The 13,723-nt window shown below is 48.0% G+C and overlaps 1 protein-coding gene across 1 annotated transcript in view; it reads left to right on the top strand.

Moving 5' to 3' along the window:
* MAP3K21 (mitogen-activated protein kinase kinase kinase 21) overlaps nucleotides 1-13,723 on the top strand; it is a 47,752-nt gene that overhangs the window by 32,982 nt on the left and 1,047 nt on the right. Inside the window, exons 5-9 of the mRNA XM_036016189.1 lie at nucleotides 1,764-2,004; nucleotides 6,158-6,280; nucleotides 7,560-7,710; nucleotides 8,014-8,111; nucleotides 11,904-12,680. Coding sequence (XP_035872082.1) covers nucleotides 1,764-2,004; nucleotides 6,158-6,280; nucleotides 7,560-7,710; nucleotides 8,014-8,111; nucleotides 11,904-12,680 — 1,390 coding nt within the window. The remainder of the gene's footprint in view (nucleotides 1-1,763; nucleotides 2,005-6,157; nucleotides 6,281-7,559; nucleotides 7,711-8,013; nucleotides 8,112-11,903; nucleotides 12,681-13,723) is intronic.

Raw genomic sequence — 13,723 nt, 5'->3', positions numbered from 1 at the left:
TGAGAGTCAGCTACTGCATATTAGCCGAAGTGACTTGAATATTAATTGGTCTTAAGTAAGTCATTGCTCCTGCAATTACGGTTATGAAGTCTGTTTAGAAAAGTAAATTTAAAGACTGTTTCAAAGGATAATTACAGCCCACTTTGGTAGGATTACCATAAGTTCAGGATTCGTGTGATCTGAATAAAAAATTTTTTGTTTTGTTTTTAGAGCTCCTCCTTCTCTCTCTTTCTCTCTTTTTTATCCTCACTCAAGGATATGTTTGTTGACTTTTAGAGAGAGAGGAATGGGGAGAGGGAGAGAAACATCGAATGGTTGCCTCCCTTACACACCCCAGCAGGGAGACCAGCAACCTGGGGTATGTGCCCTGGCTGGGGATCGAACCCGCAACCTTTTCGTGTACGGTGCAGCACTCCAACCAAGGGAGCCACCAGGCCAGGACATCCTCTGTCTTTTCTTGACAGTACTGTATTTCTTTGTGGAAGGATAGACTTCTGTTTATTCCCTTTACGACAACTGTACACAGCCTCCACTTACTCTTTGAGTCCATCTGTCAGAGGTCAAGGGTTTAGTGGACTGAAGTGGCGTTTAGTCTTCGGTCCAGCTGTTTCTTCCCTGAGCCGCATCTTACAGTTTCGTCACGCACCTGTTTTGTTGTTGTTGTTGTTGTTGTGTGCGGAGCGGTTGTGATTGTGTGCAGCGTGACGTGTTTGCACAGCGCTCAGAGCTCACCGCGCCAGCCCCGCCCTAGAAGGCGGGGTTTCCAACTGGGCGTTTGGTGTTAGGCGATTCCAAGGTTAAGTGCGTGGGGGGCGGTGTCAGGACTCGTTTGCGGGTGCCTGGACTCCCACGAGGCGCGGGTCAGTCTCAGGGAACTGGAAGAGAGCGTCCTGTGGCAGGGACAGCGGTGTTTGTCTCCGGGAGAGGACGGAGCACTCGGCAGCAATGGAATAAGGAGGGACTGCAGCTCAAAAACGTTGTCCAGTTCTCAGTCTCACTACTAAGTAAAATTTTTTTAATAGGAATACAAGTGCATACATTCCTCAGGCCCTAGATTTTCTCTTTCTCAGAAGTTCAGTAATTCTAAATCAAAAGCAGGAGGAAGTTAGCCTTTCCTCAGAAAGTACCATGACAAAGGGACTTATGTGAGCTTGTCCGTGACACCTGCGGATGACATGGGACTTGCCACCCAGCCACGGCGACCTGACCGGTTCTTTGTAAGTGGGGATAGTTCTCCTTGGCCTCTTTCAAAGATGTCTCATGTTCACGTCTGAGGGGCCTTCCACTGACTCCTAACACATTAGCTTTGTTCTTTCCCGCAATCTCTCCACCAAGATGCTTTCATCTCTAAGCAGATTCTTCAACACTAAGAAGTCTCTAAGTAAAGGAATTCCTGACCTGCCATCTTTTGTAACTGGAATCCTCATCCTTTAATTAGCCATGCTTTAACTTTGGGTTTATTTTAAACTGGATCACACACATCCATCTGTGCTTTGTTCCTACGTGTTCGTGTACATGTTATGTGTCAGGTAATTGTGCAGGCAAGAGAGAGAAATGTTCAAATCGAGGTTAAAATAATAATGATGCCTTTTAGAACCATAGAACTAAAAGCGCAAGGAGGGGCCCGTGCACAGGCGTTGGTTTGGTCTAAGCCGGGGATGTGCCAACAGGTCTCTGTCCCCACTGCTCGGGGCCGCAGCCAGCAGCCAGCGCTGCCCTGTGTGGCCTGCTGGGTGGTGATGCGAGTGTCCCTCTCGCCCCAGGAGCTGCGGTCCCGCGAGGAGGAGCTGAGCCGAGCCGCCCTGCAGCAGAAGTCGCAGGAGGAGCTGCTGAAGCGGCGGGAGCAGCAGCTGGCAGAGCGCGAGATCGACGTGCTGGAGCGCGAGCTCAACATCCTCTTATTCCAGATGAACCAGGAGAAGCCCAACGTCAAGAAGAGGAAGGGCAAGTTCAAGAAGGGTCGCTTAAAGCTCAAAGATGGGCATCGGATCAGCTTACCCTCAGGTATGACTTTGTCTTCCTGTCCCCCAAGGCTCTCGTACGTCACCCTGTCACCAGCCACTCCGTGAGGTCAGCACTGGGGAGAGGCGGGGAAAGAGATTCTCCAACATCGAACTCCTTCAGTTCACAGCCTCCGCGTGATGAACTGATGGGTTTCCACGTGGGAAACAGCTTCGGGCGGGCATCGAGGTGCGCCTCGGGCTGCGTGTTCGCCCCTCAGAGGACTTTCTCGTGTTGATTAGTTGGTCTTCGCCTGTGGAATCAGCTGAAGTCCTTTGTACTGCTTGTCCCCAACCAGGACCGCAAGGCCCGTGAGGGTCCAGGGCCGCGGCTGCTATTTTTCCTCTAGGTTCATGTTTCCACAGGATGGGTCGGCAGTGTCCCCTGGTAACTGAGCTCCCCGGGGACACGGAAGATGCTGGCAGCACCTTCAACAAAATCGGCCAAGCCCTTTAATCACTCTCCTCTGAGGGTTTAAAATCCTGTGGGTATGAAAATGAACCAGGACATCTAGGGAAGATTTTAAAAACATTTTTAAATCATCATGATGATAATCTGCAGGGATTACATGTGTTAGGAGAAGCTAACCAAAATAGAAAATAGCAAACCTATGTTTATGAAATTAATTCTTTAATAGCATGTTTTACACTTGATTTAAGGAAGAACCAAGCACCCTCCATATTTTGTGATTCTTTTTTTCTAATAGCAGGGAAGAGTGGGGACAGAACGAGACTGGCAGCGCTTTAGAGAATGTGTATTGATTATCTCCCCATCTGTACCCATGTCCCTGTCTATTTCTCTGTGTATGTTTGTGTACTGGAGTGTTCAATGGGTTCTAGTGTTCTAAGATATTTGTTAGTGTCACACAAGTTAGATTTAAATAATAACAACAGTTAGGTTTTATAGAAAGTATGTATGAGTTGTCCTGTAAAAATACTCGTTACAAAAGACGGGCAGCTGTGCGGTCCATATAGGGTTTTTGTAGGTTGTTTGAGAAATCCGCAAGTGACCGGCTGATTGCTGGTGTGGGTCATCACAAGCGCACACCACACACTGTTGAGTCTTCAGTTGGATGAGGTGAGGACGGGCTAAGGTCCCTCTCTGGGAAAAAGACAGAGGTCCTTTTCCAGGTTCTCTTCCGATGTTGGCTTTGAGTTTGAAGGACCCCCAGCTGGACTGTCTTACATGTCAGGCACGATGTAAAACAGTCTAGTTTATTTATGGTGAGACTTCTCCTTTCAGGGTGAGCTGATAGAGAAATTCAGAGAGGCACCTGGTGTGAGTTTTCCTCTTCAGTGCTTAGCTACAGCAGCTTTCTTCTGTCTGTGTTGTGACTCCGTTATCATCATTAATAGTCATTGATTCACTTGGGAAACTTGGTGGGAGGCGGGGCTTAGTGTCTCCTCTCCCATCATCTGTTCCCCATGATCTGTCACTCAGGCGCCGTGGCCCAGTTCTGAGTTCCAGTTCCGAGCTGAGCAAGAGCACACCTGCCTTCTGCTCTGGGCTAGAGGCTCCTCCTATTAAAAAGAAGAAAAAAACAAACAAACTCATGGAGAATTTGCTTCCATAATTTTATGACAGATCATGGGGCCAGTCAAACTCTTATAAAACACTACAGTCTGAAATACACTGTTTCAGATCTCTGGGTGAGAATATTTCTCTTATCACACCCCCTGCCACCTGCCGCCCAGTCGTCCTCACGTCTGGAGGACCCGTGTCCCCTCTTTCCTCTTTCCCTGCTCTGCCCGCTCCTGTCTTTCATAATTTCTCACTTGCTAGATAGAAGGAGCCCCCCATCTGGTACTTCATTTCTTTTGGCTTTGTCTTCCAGACCCCCCTCCACCCTGCCACGTAATTCTCAGCAATTACCTATGAGCACCAGTCTGAACCTATTGCAAACCTCGAGTGATTTTCTCATCCAGCCAACACTTGGGGACCTACCATGAACCCAGTACTAGGGATTGCAGTAAGATACACGTGATCTCTGCCCTCATGTTACTGAAAGTCTTACACAGGGAAGATATCTGTTCAGCCAAGACTGATGGCGCCGTTTACATGGGAGGCTCGGGGCCAGTGTGGACTGGGGCGGGGCCAGCTGTGCCAGAGGCCAGCGGCCTCTGCCCAAGTGGAGCTGATGCTGTGCAGGGGGAGGGGTGAGCCTTAAGCTAATCATTAAACATATACTTATTTTCTTGCTATAATTATTAACTGCTGTGAGGGAACACGTCCATGATTAGCAGAGAGAGGAGACCTGGTGGAGGGTCTGAGAAGGCCCCCTTCTTTAGAAGTAAATGACAGAAGCGGGAGTCCCACCGTTTGGCGTCTCTGGGCCGCACAGGAGGAAGAGTTGTCTTGGGCCACGCGTTAAACACACAGACACTAATGGAAACTGATGAGCAACAACACAAAGGTTTTAAGTAGATTTACGATCTTGTGTTGGACTGCATTCATAGCCACCCTTGGCCGCATGCGGGCTATGGGTTGGACACCTGTGGGAGAACAAAACGAATCAGACACAGAGTTAGTGAAGGTTTATTAGGTCCTGAGACCTGTGCTGAGGACCACATTTTGCCATGCATAATGCGCACTATTTTGCCCAGTCTTTGAGGGAAAAATAAGGATGCACACTATACATGGGTGTAATGATTACATACCATGGGTATAGTGATGAGTATAATAATCCCATATATAATGCATACAAAAACGTGGATGCACATCATACACAGCAAAGTATTTTCTATACTTACTTGTATTTCGTTTTTCCTGGCTGTCCTATGAAGTAGGAATAATGATATTTTTCCCCACTTGAGACAAAGAGGCTCATTTGCTTTCCCAAAATCCACCTGGCTAGTAAGCAGTCAACTGGGGTTTAAATCCAAGTTGGCCAACTCCAGAATCGAGAATATGAATTTCTCAACTATGACCATGAGGAAGAAGAGCACACAGCCTAGAGTTACAAGATACTGTGTGTTGGATTGGACAGGGAGGGTCAACGAGAAGACACTGTTAAGAAAGCTTAGGGATAACTGGATAGCTGTCTTGCCTGCCGAATTCCACTTCCTTATTTCAAATACCAGGTGGTTCTTTCAAGTATAATTTTCAAACACATAAACAATAGTTCTCCTGCAAGTGTGAAACGAACATGTGTCAAAGATTTCATTCAACTCACTAATTAAGGAGGGAACCAGATGAAGCTGGTTCTCACAGTTAGAGGAGCGAGGCACTTAAGGACCATTTCATGACGGAAGGTTAGGATTAGATTGCCGGGTTGAATACATGCCTGGTTAATGCCTGATATGGCAATAAACCATAACCTTTGGGGTTGTCTTTATTGGCCAGACGGAAATCATTTGCATCATCACCAGACAAAATCTAAAAGTTAACCTCTGCCCCCACTGAGCTGTAAACATACTCCAGTCAATCGAAAATCAGTCAAAGGTTAAGGCACTGAAAGAACGCCCAGTGATTCCTTCCACCTGTGTCTGAGTTTTTAGGATTTTTTTTGGATCAGTTTACTCAGTTTCTCAGTCTCCTCTGCCCTCTGGTGACATCAGTCCCCCTCTCGTATATCCCCCTGGCTCTTTGGGTCTCTCTGTCATTACCCCTCTTACAGCCAGGTGATGGAAACTACCATGTCTAGAATGTGCGACCACAAAGACTGTCAACTGTAGGAGGGGAGAAAGTTTTGCTTCACCTTCTTAGGGGCCTTGGCTGGGTCTGCAACTTAAACTAACAAAGGCATCAATGGGGAAAAGCAGAAAAATCTATTTATAAAATAAAAGAAAAATCTATTTAGTGTACATTGTCTGTGACACAAGAGCCTTCACGAGGAAATGGAAGCCCAAAGCAGCAGGGAGACCCGAGTGTGTTTGTGTGGGGGGTGATACAGAGTGTACAACTGACAAGCACTTAGTAAATTTCATTTCTCTGCGTGTGTGGGCGTGTCTCCACTGTACCCAGCGCAGCTGCCGAATCATTATTGACCTGAACCCTGGCTGGAAGATGCATGAGAAACGAAGGAACTGATTCTGAGCTCTGCTTCATTCTTACTGTCTGGCCATTTTGGCTTGTATTGCTGTGTGCTAAAGGCGTGGCTGTGAAAGTAACTCAAAACCGTGAGCCCTCAATTCTTCCTCTTTCTCCCATTGGCCAGATTTCCAGCACAAAATAACTGTACAGGCGTCTCCCAACCTGGACAAGCGGAGGAGTCTGAACAGCAGTGGCTCCAGCCCGCCCAGCAGCCCCACCATGATTCCGAGGCTCCGGGCCATACAGTGTGAGCACCCTCCCGCCCACGGGCTTCCCTGTGCCTTTCTGTCATCAGATCTGCTGAAGCAGACTTGCCTTCGTAGCCGGCTGTAGCTAAGTGTTCGACGTTGAATAGATGTCCCTACTATTTGGGAAACAAAATTTAGTCTTATATTCCTTAACCTAATTTTCTTGTATGTATAAATGCCTAATTTTTAGTGAAAACATGGTTACATATGTGTATGTATATGTGTTATACACAGATTATATATTATTTTTATCTGCACCTCATTTCTTATGGCCATAGAGTATAAATGTCATAATGTTTTAAATTGTGTTTTTAGAACAGCTAGTTTGTTATGGGATTGTGTTTCTAAGTGTGTGGTAGTAACAGCCACTTTCCACAGTGACTCCTGCGTCAGTTGTAAGTGTGTGGAATGACGCCAGCCCTCTGAGAATTTCAGGTGTCAGGGCCCGTGTTGTGGTTGTGGGCACACACTCCTCTTCCCCGGTGTTGAACAGAATCAAACGGTGCAACAGGCGGCCACACCACCGCCTCTTACTCCGGGAACCTGCACCTTTGCCCACCCTGGGCGTGTTTCCCAAAGGAATAAGTGTCATAACGCAGTGGATAGTAATCCTGGAGCTCTTCCTTTCCCAACGAGGTCACTGATACGCGGTGAATTTCAGTAATGCTCTCCTATTGCACCCAGTCCTGCTCATCAATCTGCACAGCGAAGGACACTAAGTGTAGGGATGGCGAGGGGTGGAGGGCCAGCAGAGACCTTGCGCCCAGCCCCCAGCACGAGGATGACAACAGGGAGCATCCGCTGCACACCCACTGTGTGCTGGGCACTGTTCTGAGCCTTTCCCAGCCTTTCCCATGCGTTAGTACGCTTACTTCTCAAAACAACTTCGTCAAGCAGACACTGTTGCGACTCCGAACAGCAACAGGACCTGACTCGGAGCTGTGGGGTATACAGTGTGTACGTACAGATGTGTACGGTGGAATCAGAGAGGAATAGGCCGGCAGCTTTTATTTCCGGGAGAGCGCCTGAGCATGGCAGGGAGAGCTCTGAGTTGGGAGGTGATGAGACGTGGTTTGTCTCAGCCGCACGATGAACCCGAGAGAATCTCCCAGCCTCAGTTTCATCTTCCTCCTCCTCCCTTTTGTCGGCTCTTCTGTTTTCGCTTTTGTTGCAGCGTTAAATGTTTACGTGTTTTGAGTAAGGTAGTTTAACAACGGATTAGATTCCTTTGACTTTACATTTTTTTAAATTGATCAATGTGTGATTCTGTCTATTTAGTGACTTCAGACGAAAGCAATAAAACTTGGGGACGCAACACCGTCTGTCGACAGGAAGAATTTGAGGATGTAAAAAGGAATTTCAGGAAGAAAGGCTGCACTTGGGGACCGAATTCAATTCAAATGAAGGAAAGAGCCGACTGCAAAGAAAGGTGCGTGCGTGACACCTGGCAGTTCAAGGTGCACTGTGCCGCGCAGCAGGGGCTGTTAACTATCGCGTCAGACAGACTTAACCTTGAAAAAGAAACTGGAATAAAACGGAGATATCCAAACGTGATTTTACTCTCTAAGATGAGTTCATCCTACTACATTATTATTTAGTTAAGTTGTTTAAAATCATCCCTATTTTATTTTATATATTGTCTGCCTCATTTGAAGGCCTTATTTGTGCTTTATTAGCACCTGATTTGTTAACGCGGTTCTATTACATGGGAATAAACGTCTTTCTTTTGCAGAATAAGACCTCTCTCAGATGGCAACAGCCCTTGGTCAACTCTCTTAATAAAAAATCAGAAGACTGTGCCACTGACGTCATTATTTGTGGACCAGCCAGGTACGTGCTTTAGGAAATAGATTCTGGGTCGGACTTAGCTTCTGCGTGTTCTGGATTCTAGCAGCTTTGCCCCGGTCGCCCCAGTAACAAGGGCAAGGGTAGGAAATAGCATTTCGTATGCCTTCACTTAAGCTTGAAGTTCTTTCCCGTCCTTTAAGTCTTCCTAGTGGAAGGTAATTTGGCTCCACATTGTTCACTGGGAATTTGTCACCCTTCTTTTTTTTACCAGAAAAATTAGTATCATAAGTAATTATGTAGAACCAAATTAATTGATTATAAGACATAGGAAAAATGAAAAGGTAGACACCCTAAAATTCTGCTAGGTTAAGCAGGGGTCTTCTGGCTAGTTGCCACCTCTTGATATGAAATTATGTTCAGCAGGTTAACTATGAAAAACTACTGGTTGGAGAGTAATACAGTGGAATCTCTAATTTAAATGTCATAGTTATTTTTAATATTCGGCACTCCTACTCAATATTTACATATCAAAAGTTTGAGGAGGAGTGGAAATTGTTGAAAAACTTTAGGAATTGTTATCATCAAAGAAAAAAATGGTCTTTGTCCTTGACCATTTAAATGATGGATGTTTAGCAAAATGTGTTGTCATTTTCTTTACTTTTTTATCGGTGCTGTGCTCAATTTTACAAGCACTTTATCACTGATTACCCACGTTCAGTTTTCTTCTGTATTTTCACGAGGATGTGTGTTCAGTACAAACGCCTCCTTAAACACATTTGAGTACACCTGAGACAGGTGCTGTGTCTTCCCCAGGTAAATGCTTTCCGACTTACTATTGTGTCCTGACTCTTCCCTATGAAGGCAAGAGGTTTATTGTCAAACATAGTTGGAGGCCTAATAAAAATACTAATATATAACAGTATTAATATTGTTACTTCTGCCCTGGGTGGTGTGGCTCAGTGGATTGAGTGCCAGTCTGTGAACTTAACAGTCACCAGTTCAATTCCCAGTGAGGTCACATGCTTGGGTTGCGGGCGAGGTGCCCAGTAGGGGGCATGAGAGAAGCAACCAGTCCATATATCTGTCACACACATCAATGTTTCTCTCCCTCTCTTTCCCCCCTTCCCCTCTCTTTACAAATAAATAAAGCCTTTAAACCTCCCCCCTACCACTTCTGTGGTATGTTGTTCATTATTTGCAACTGTCTGGATGGAGGAATCAATCACAGAAGTAATCCTACTTTTTCTTTCTTAACTGTTTGGACCCTCTGAATGACTCCTCCCAGGGACAGTTAGAGGGATGAAAAGGTGCACGGGGCTGACTCAGTTCAGTCTCTGTTAACTCTGCAGTTCACGTGAAGGTTAATGAGCAAAAGGTTTACATTTGTCTGTTATGCCTGAAAGTCCCCTCCCACTGCCCATCTGTGTGGCCAGATCCTTCTCAGCATTCATGTCCGAGCTCAGGCCTTTCCTGGCTGCCCGAAAGCCTTTCCTGACCGCCTTAGCTGAAGTAGGATCCCACCCCAGCCCTTGAACGTAATACCGCTTGTATTTACTCCTGGCTCTTACCCGAAATCTCGTCTTCACTGACGCCGGGAACGCGTGTGCTGTCTGTCCCCTCCAGACGAGAAAGCCAGCTCCATGGAGACAAGGATTTTTTTCTGGGTTGTTCCCCACTGTACTCCCAATGCCTGGAATTTGGCAAGCGCGCAGTATCTACCGAATGCCCAAATCTACCCTAAAAGGGCTCTTTGATCTTTTTTTTAAGTTTTATTTTAATTGTTGTTGCAGTACAATTTTCTATCTTCTACTCCCATCCCAACCCACCCACCCAGCCCTCCGCTCCTCCCTCCCGTTTCCACCCGCCCCTAGTTTTTATCCATGTGTCCTTTATACTCGTTGCTGAAAACCCTTCTTCCCCTTTTCCCCCGAAATTCCCTCTCCTCTCCCCTCTGAACTCTGTCAGCCTGTCCTCTACTTCAGTGTCTTTGGTTATATTTTGCTTGTTTCTTTGTTTTGTTTAGGTTCCTGTTAAAGGTGAGACCATATGGTATTTGTCTTTCACCGCCTGGCTTATTTCACTTAGCATAATGCTTTCCAGCTCCATCCATGCTGTCACAAAGGGTAGGAGCTCCTTCTTTCTTTCTGCTGCATAGAATTCCATTGTGTAAATGTACCATAGTTTTTTGATCCATTCATTTACTGATGGGCACCTAGGTTGCTTCCAACACTTGGCTATTGTAAATTGTGCTGCTATGAACATTGGAGTGCATAGGTTCTTTTGGATTGGTGTTTTAGGGTTCTTAGGATATAATCCTAGCAGTGGAATTGCTGGGTCAAAAGGCATATCCATTTTTAGTTTTCTGAGAAAATTCCATACTGTTTTCTATAGTGGTTGTACCACTCTGCAGTCCCATGAGCAGTGTACTAGGGTCCCCTTTTCTTATATGATATTGATTATATTTACCTCGGCCTGGGGGCTGCATTGGTCAGTGGAAGTTCATGACCACTTCAGGGGGCAAGTGTATATTGTTCTGATGAGTAGAGGTGTGTGGAATCACACATTAGGAAACGCTCAACATACTTTGAAACCTGCTGATTTCATCTGACCATAGCTTCTCCCTGCTCTTTCGCTTAAACAATGGATGGATAATTAGCGGTCCATTACATTGCTGTGCGTTCAGTTCACCAAAGTGCATTGCATGGCTGCTCGATGAAGGCTGTGCCCAGGGAAGACCCCTCAGGAGGTACTGTCCCTCGGTCAGAAGTTCGCCGCCTGTGGGCATGCCACGCGACCCTGACTGGACAGTAAAATAAAAGGAAGAAACGGCACTGCTGCTGTCGGGCCTCGGAGGACTCAGAGATCCCACGAAGGGGGTGTCAGGCTGGATTGGTGTTAGGTGCTACCTTGACAGAGAGAGTTGAGGGGAAAAGGAGCTGGGTTGTTGGTCTCGCAGAGAGGACAGAGGATGCACGGGGGAAGGAGGGGTCCCCTGGAGAAGGGTCACCCGTGGGAAGAAGCGGGGCTTGTCGGGAGAAAAGCTGGCATCTGGCTTGTTTTGCTGACAGAACACAGTTCGGGCGTAGTAGGAGGCAGTCATGGGAATATAACCGGAGGACTGTCGTGGACCGATTCATAGAGCAGAGGAAGCAGCCTGCCGTTCCCATCGCTCACTGTTAGGCACCTAAGTGATAAGAATGATCTCTCCCTCCAGCCCATAGAATTTGTTGCCCTTTGCGGCTCAGCCCGCTTTGGGGCATCCTCCTCTCCTGCAGCGGCTCCCAGACTTGAGCAAAGGCTTCTGAAACACAGGCCGCTGGGCCCTGGCCCTGGACTTTCTCATTGCATGTCTGGGGTGGGCCAGGCACTGGCATTGCTACAAGTTTTCAGGTGATGAGGGTGGGCCGGGCTGGGGACACAGTTTGAGGACCACCGCTGTGACGTGTGACCGCTCCTTCGCACACAGGCGAGCAGTAGGTAGCGGGGCCTGGCCCTTGCGTGTATGAAGATGAGGAAAAGGCACGTTTTGTCTGATAAGCTACAGGGCCTGTGGGTGTGTGTGCACATTTCTGACCCTAGACGACTTTGCTTCGACAATAGTTTTATTTTCGTTTCCTGAAGGCCAGGAAATGGCAGGGGGTCAGCTTGCCCCCTGGGAACCCAGGATTCCACTCTATAGGGTCTACCTGGGGGAATCATTTGCTGAACTGAAAAGGACTCCAGCATGCGCTTTCATTTAGAATATTTATCAGGTTTCAGCTTTCTTCTACATAGAGTTTAGGGGGTTTGTACTGTACAATGCTACCACCACTGTGTATCTGTATCTTTATTCAGGTGCTTGTGAAGAACCAATACCCCCCGCTGACGGATCAGAGCCCAGAAAACCAAAGCAGACCAAGCTGCCCGGCCCAGCCCATGTGGATTCCCCTCTGGGGAGAGACGGCCAGAGAGAGAACCCTCTGGAAGCAGAGAGCTGGGAGGAAGCTCCCTCTGGGAGCCCCGCCATGGGCATTCCGCAGGTGACCTCCAGCAGCAGTCTGAGCAGGTCCCCATGGAAGAGGACGGAGTCCGCCCTGTACAGCTGCACCATGCTGCTGGCCTCCGTGGCCCTGGGCCTGGATCTCAGAGAGCTGCCCAGAGCGCAGGCTGCGGAGGAGCCCCGGGAAGAGCGGAGGAAATGGGAGGGACTCCTGCAGTGGGCACCCAGGCCCCGCACCGCCGATCGCCCCCGGCCAATACCTGAGGGTCAGGGGTCCCGAGGCCCACCCTTGCTACCCTCACCTGGCGCCCTGGACCTGCTGTCCAGGCCTTCCCTCTCCACGAGGTGCTTGCTGCAGATGGAGGGCACGGACTCCTTCGAGGCCAGTGCACATGGCGCTCTGGACCCCCATGTGCCCGCTGCAGAGGTCCGCCCCGCCTCGGGAAGGGGCTGTCCCCAGCCCAGCTCTGGGCCAAGGCGGGAGTCCGATGGCTGTGTGTGGAAACCAAGACCCCCCTGCCCGCCCCCCTCAGCGCAGACCTGTGGGGTCGCACCTCCCTGGGCCTCTTCCACAGAAAGGGCAGCGCGTCACCGGCGGACCGTGTCTGACGGAAGTGCTTCTCAGGCCCCAGGTGGGTTGCACTGTGGGCGAAGGTATGGTCCCCAGTGTGCATGTGGCATGTCCCCTCCCAGCCTGGGTGTCTGACAAGTGATTACATTTCTGAGTGGTTCCATTTCCCAGTTTGTTTTCACCGTTCATGTGGACCTTCAGATTTTACCCTCCTCTTTCACGTAACTACCATTTGGATTCTGGGAGAAGTGTAATTAAACTTCCGTGACTCAAACAGGTCATGATACATTAAAACAGAAAGCCTATGGGACAATAACTGCCCTGTGTCCCTTGTGGGGAGGAGACAGGCTGCCCACAGTATCGGCCAGTAATCAATGGGACAGCTGGAAGGAACATGGGTCATCTCCCCTGCCTGGGGCACGCTGTGTCCTGCGTCACCTGGCCCCGCTGCTCAGATGGAGTGTGCAGGTGTCCTGTGACAAGCACAGCACACTAGGTGCTGACAGGGTGACTGGTACCTCTCTCTGTGAAGGTTGTCACAGCCTCTCAGAGCTCTGTCCTGAGTGCGAGGTGAGGCACAGTCCCTGGGACTGGCACTCTGCGTGGGGACACGTCACTCTGGGGTTGGCAGTAAAGTGTGTTGGGGCAGATGGCGCTTCCATTCTCTCCGCTTCCTCTTCTCCTTAAGTGCTACACCTGGACGTGGTTTTTTTAGATTATTCCTCATTGCCTTTCAATACATTGGTCTATTAGGCTTTTGTAACACAATGAAGGTTTAGTAATTTCTCACTGTACAGGGAGAAATCCTAGCACAATAGTCCATAGGCAACTGCCCTTTTATTTATTAGATTTATTGGGGTGACATTGGTTAATAAGCTTACATAGGTTTCAAATGTACATTGTATAGGTTTTTATGATATGTGATCTATAGGAAGCCATTTTTTTGTCTTCATTTTCTAGGCCAGTAATTATTTGTTAGCATGGTATTAAATCAGTTCTTCAGAACAGAAAGAGAACAGTTAACATGGAAACACCCAACCTCTTTTTCATTTTCATGAGTTTCAAATCATAATCTGGAAGTGAGGTTTAATCATATTCACTATC

The sequence above is a fragment of the Phyllostomus discolor genome, chromosome 15, assembly GCF_004126475.2.
Source record: "Phyllostomus discolor isolate MPI-MPIP mPhyDis1 chromosome 15, mPhyDis1.pri.v3, whole genome shotgun sequence".
In the NCBI taxonomy this organism is placed as follows: Eukaryota; Metazoa; Chordata; class Mammalia; order Chiroptera; family Phyllostomidae; genus Phyllostomus; species Phyllostomus discolor.
Note: the sequence above shows the minus strand (reverse complement) of the source record. Positions and strands in the feature narration are given on the sequence as shown.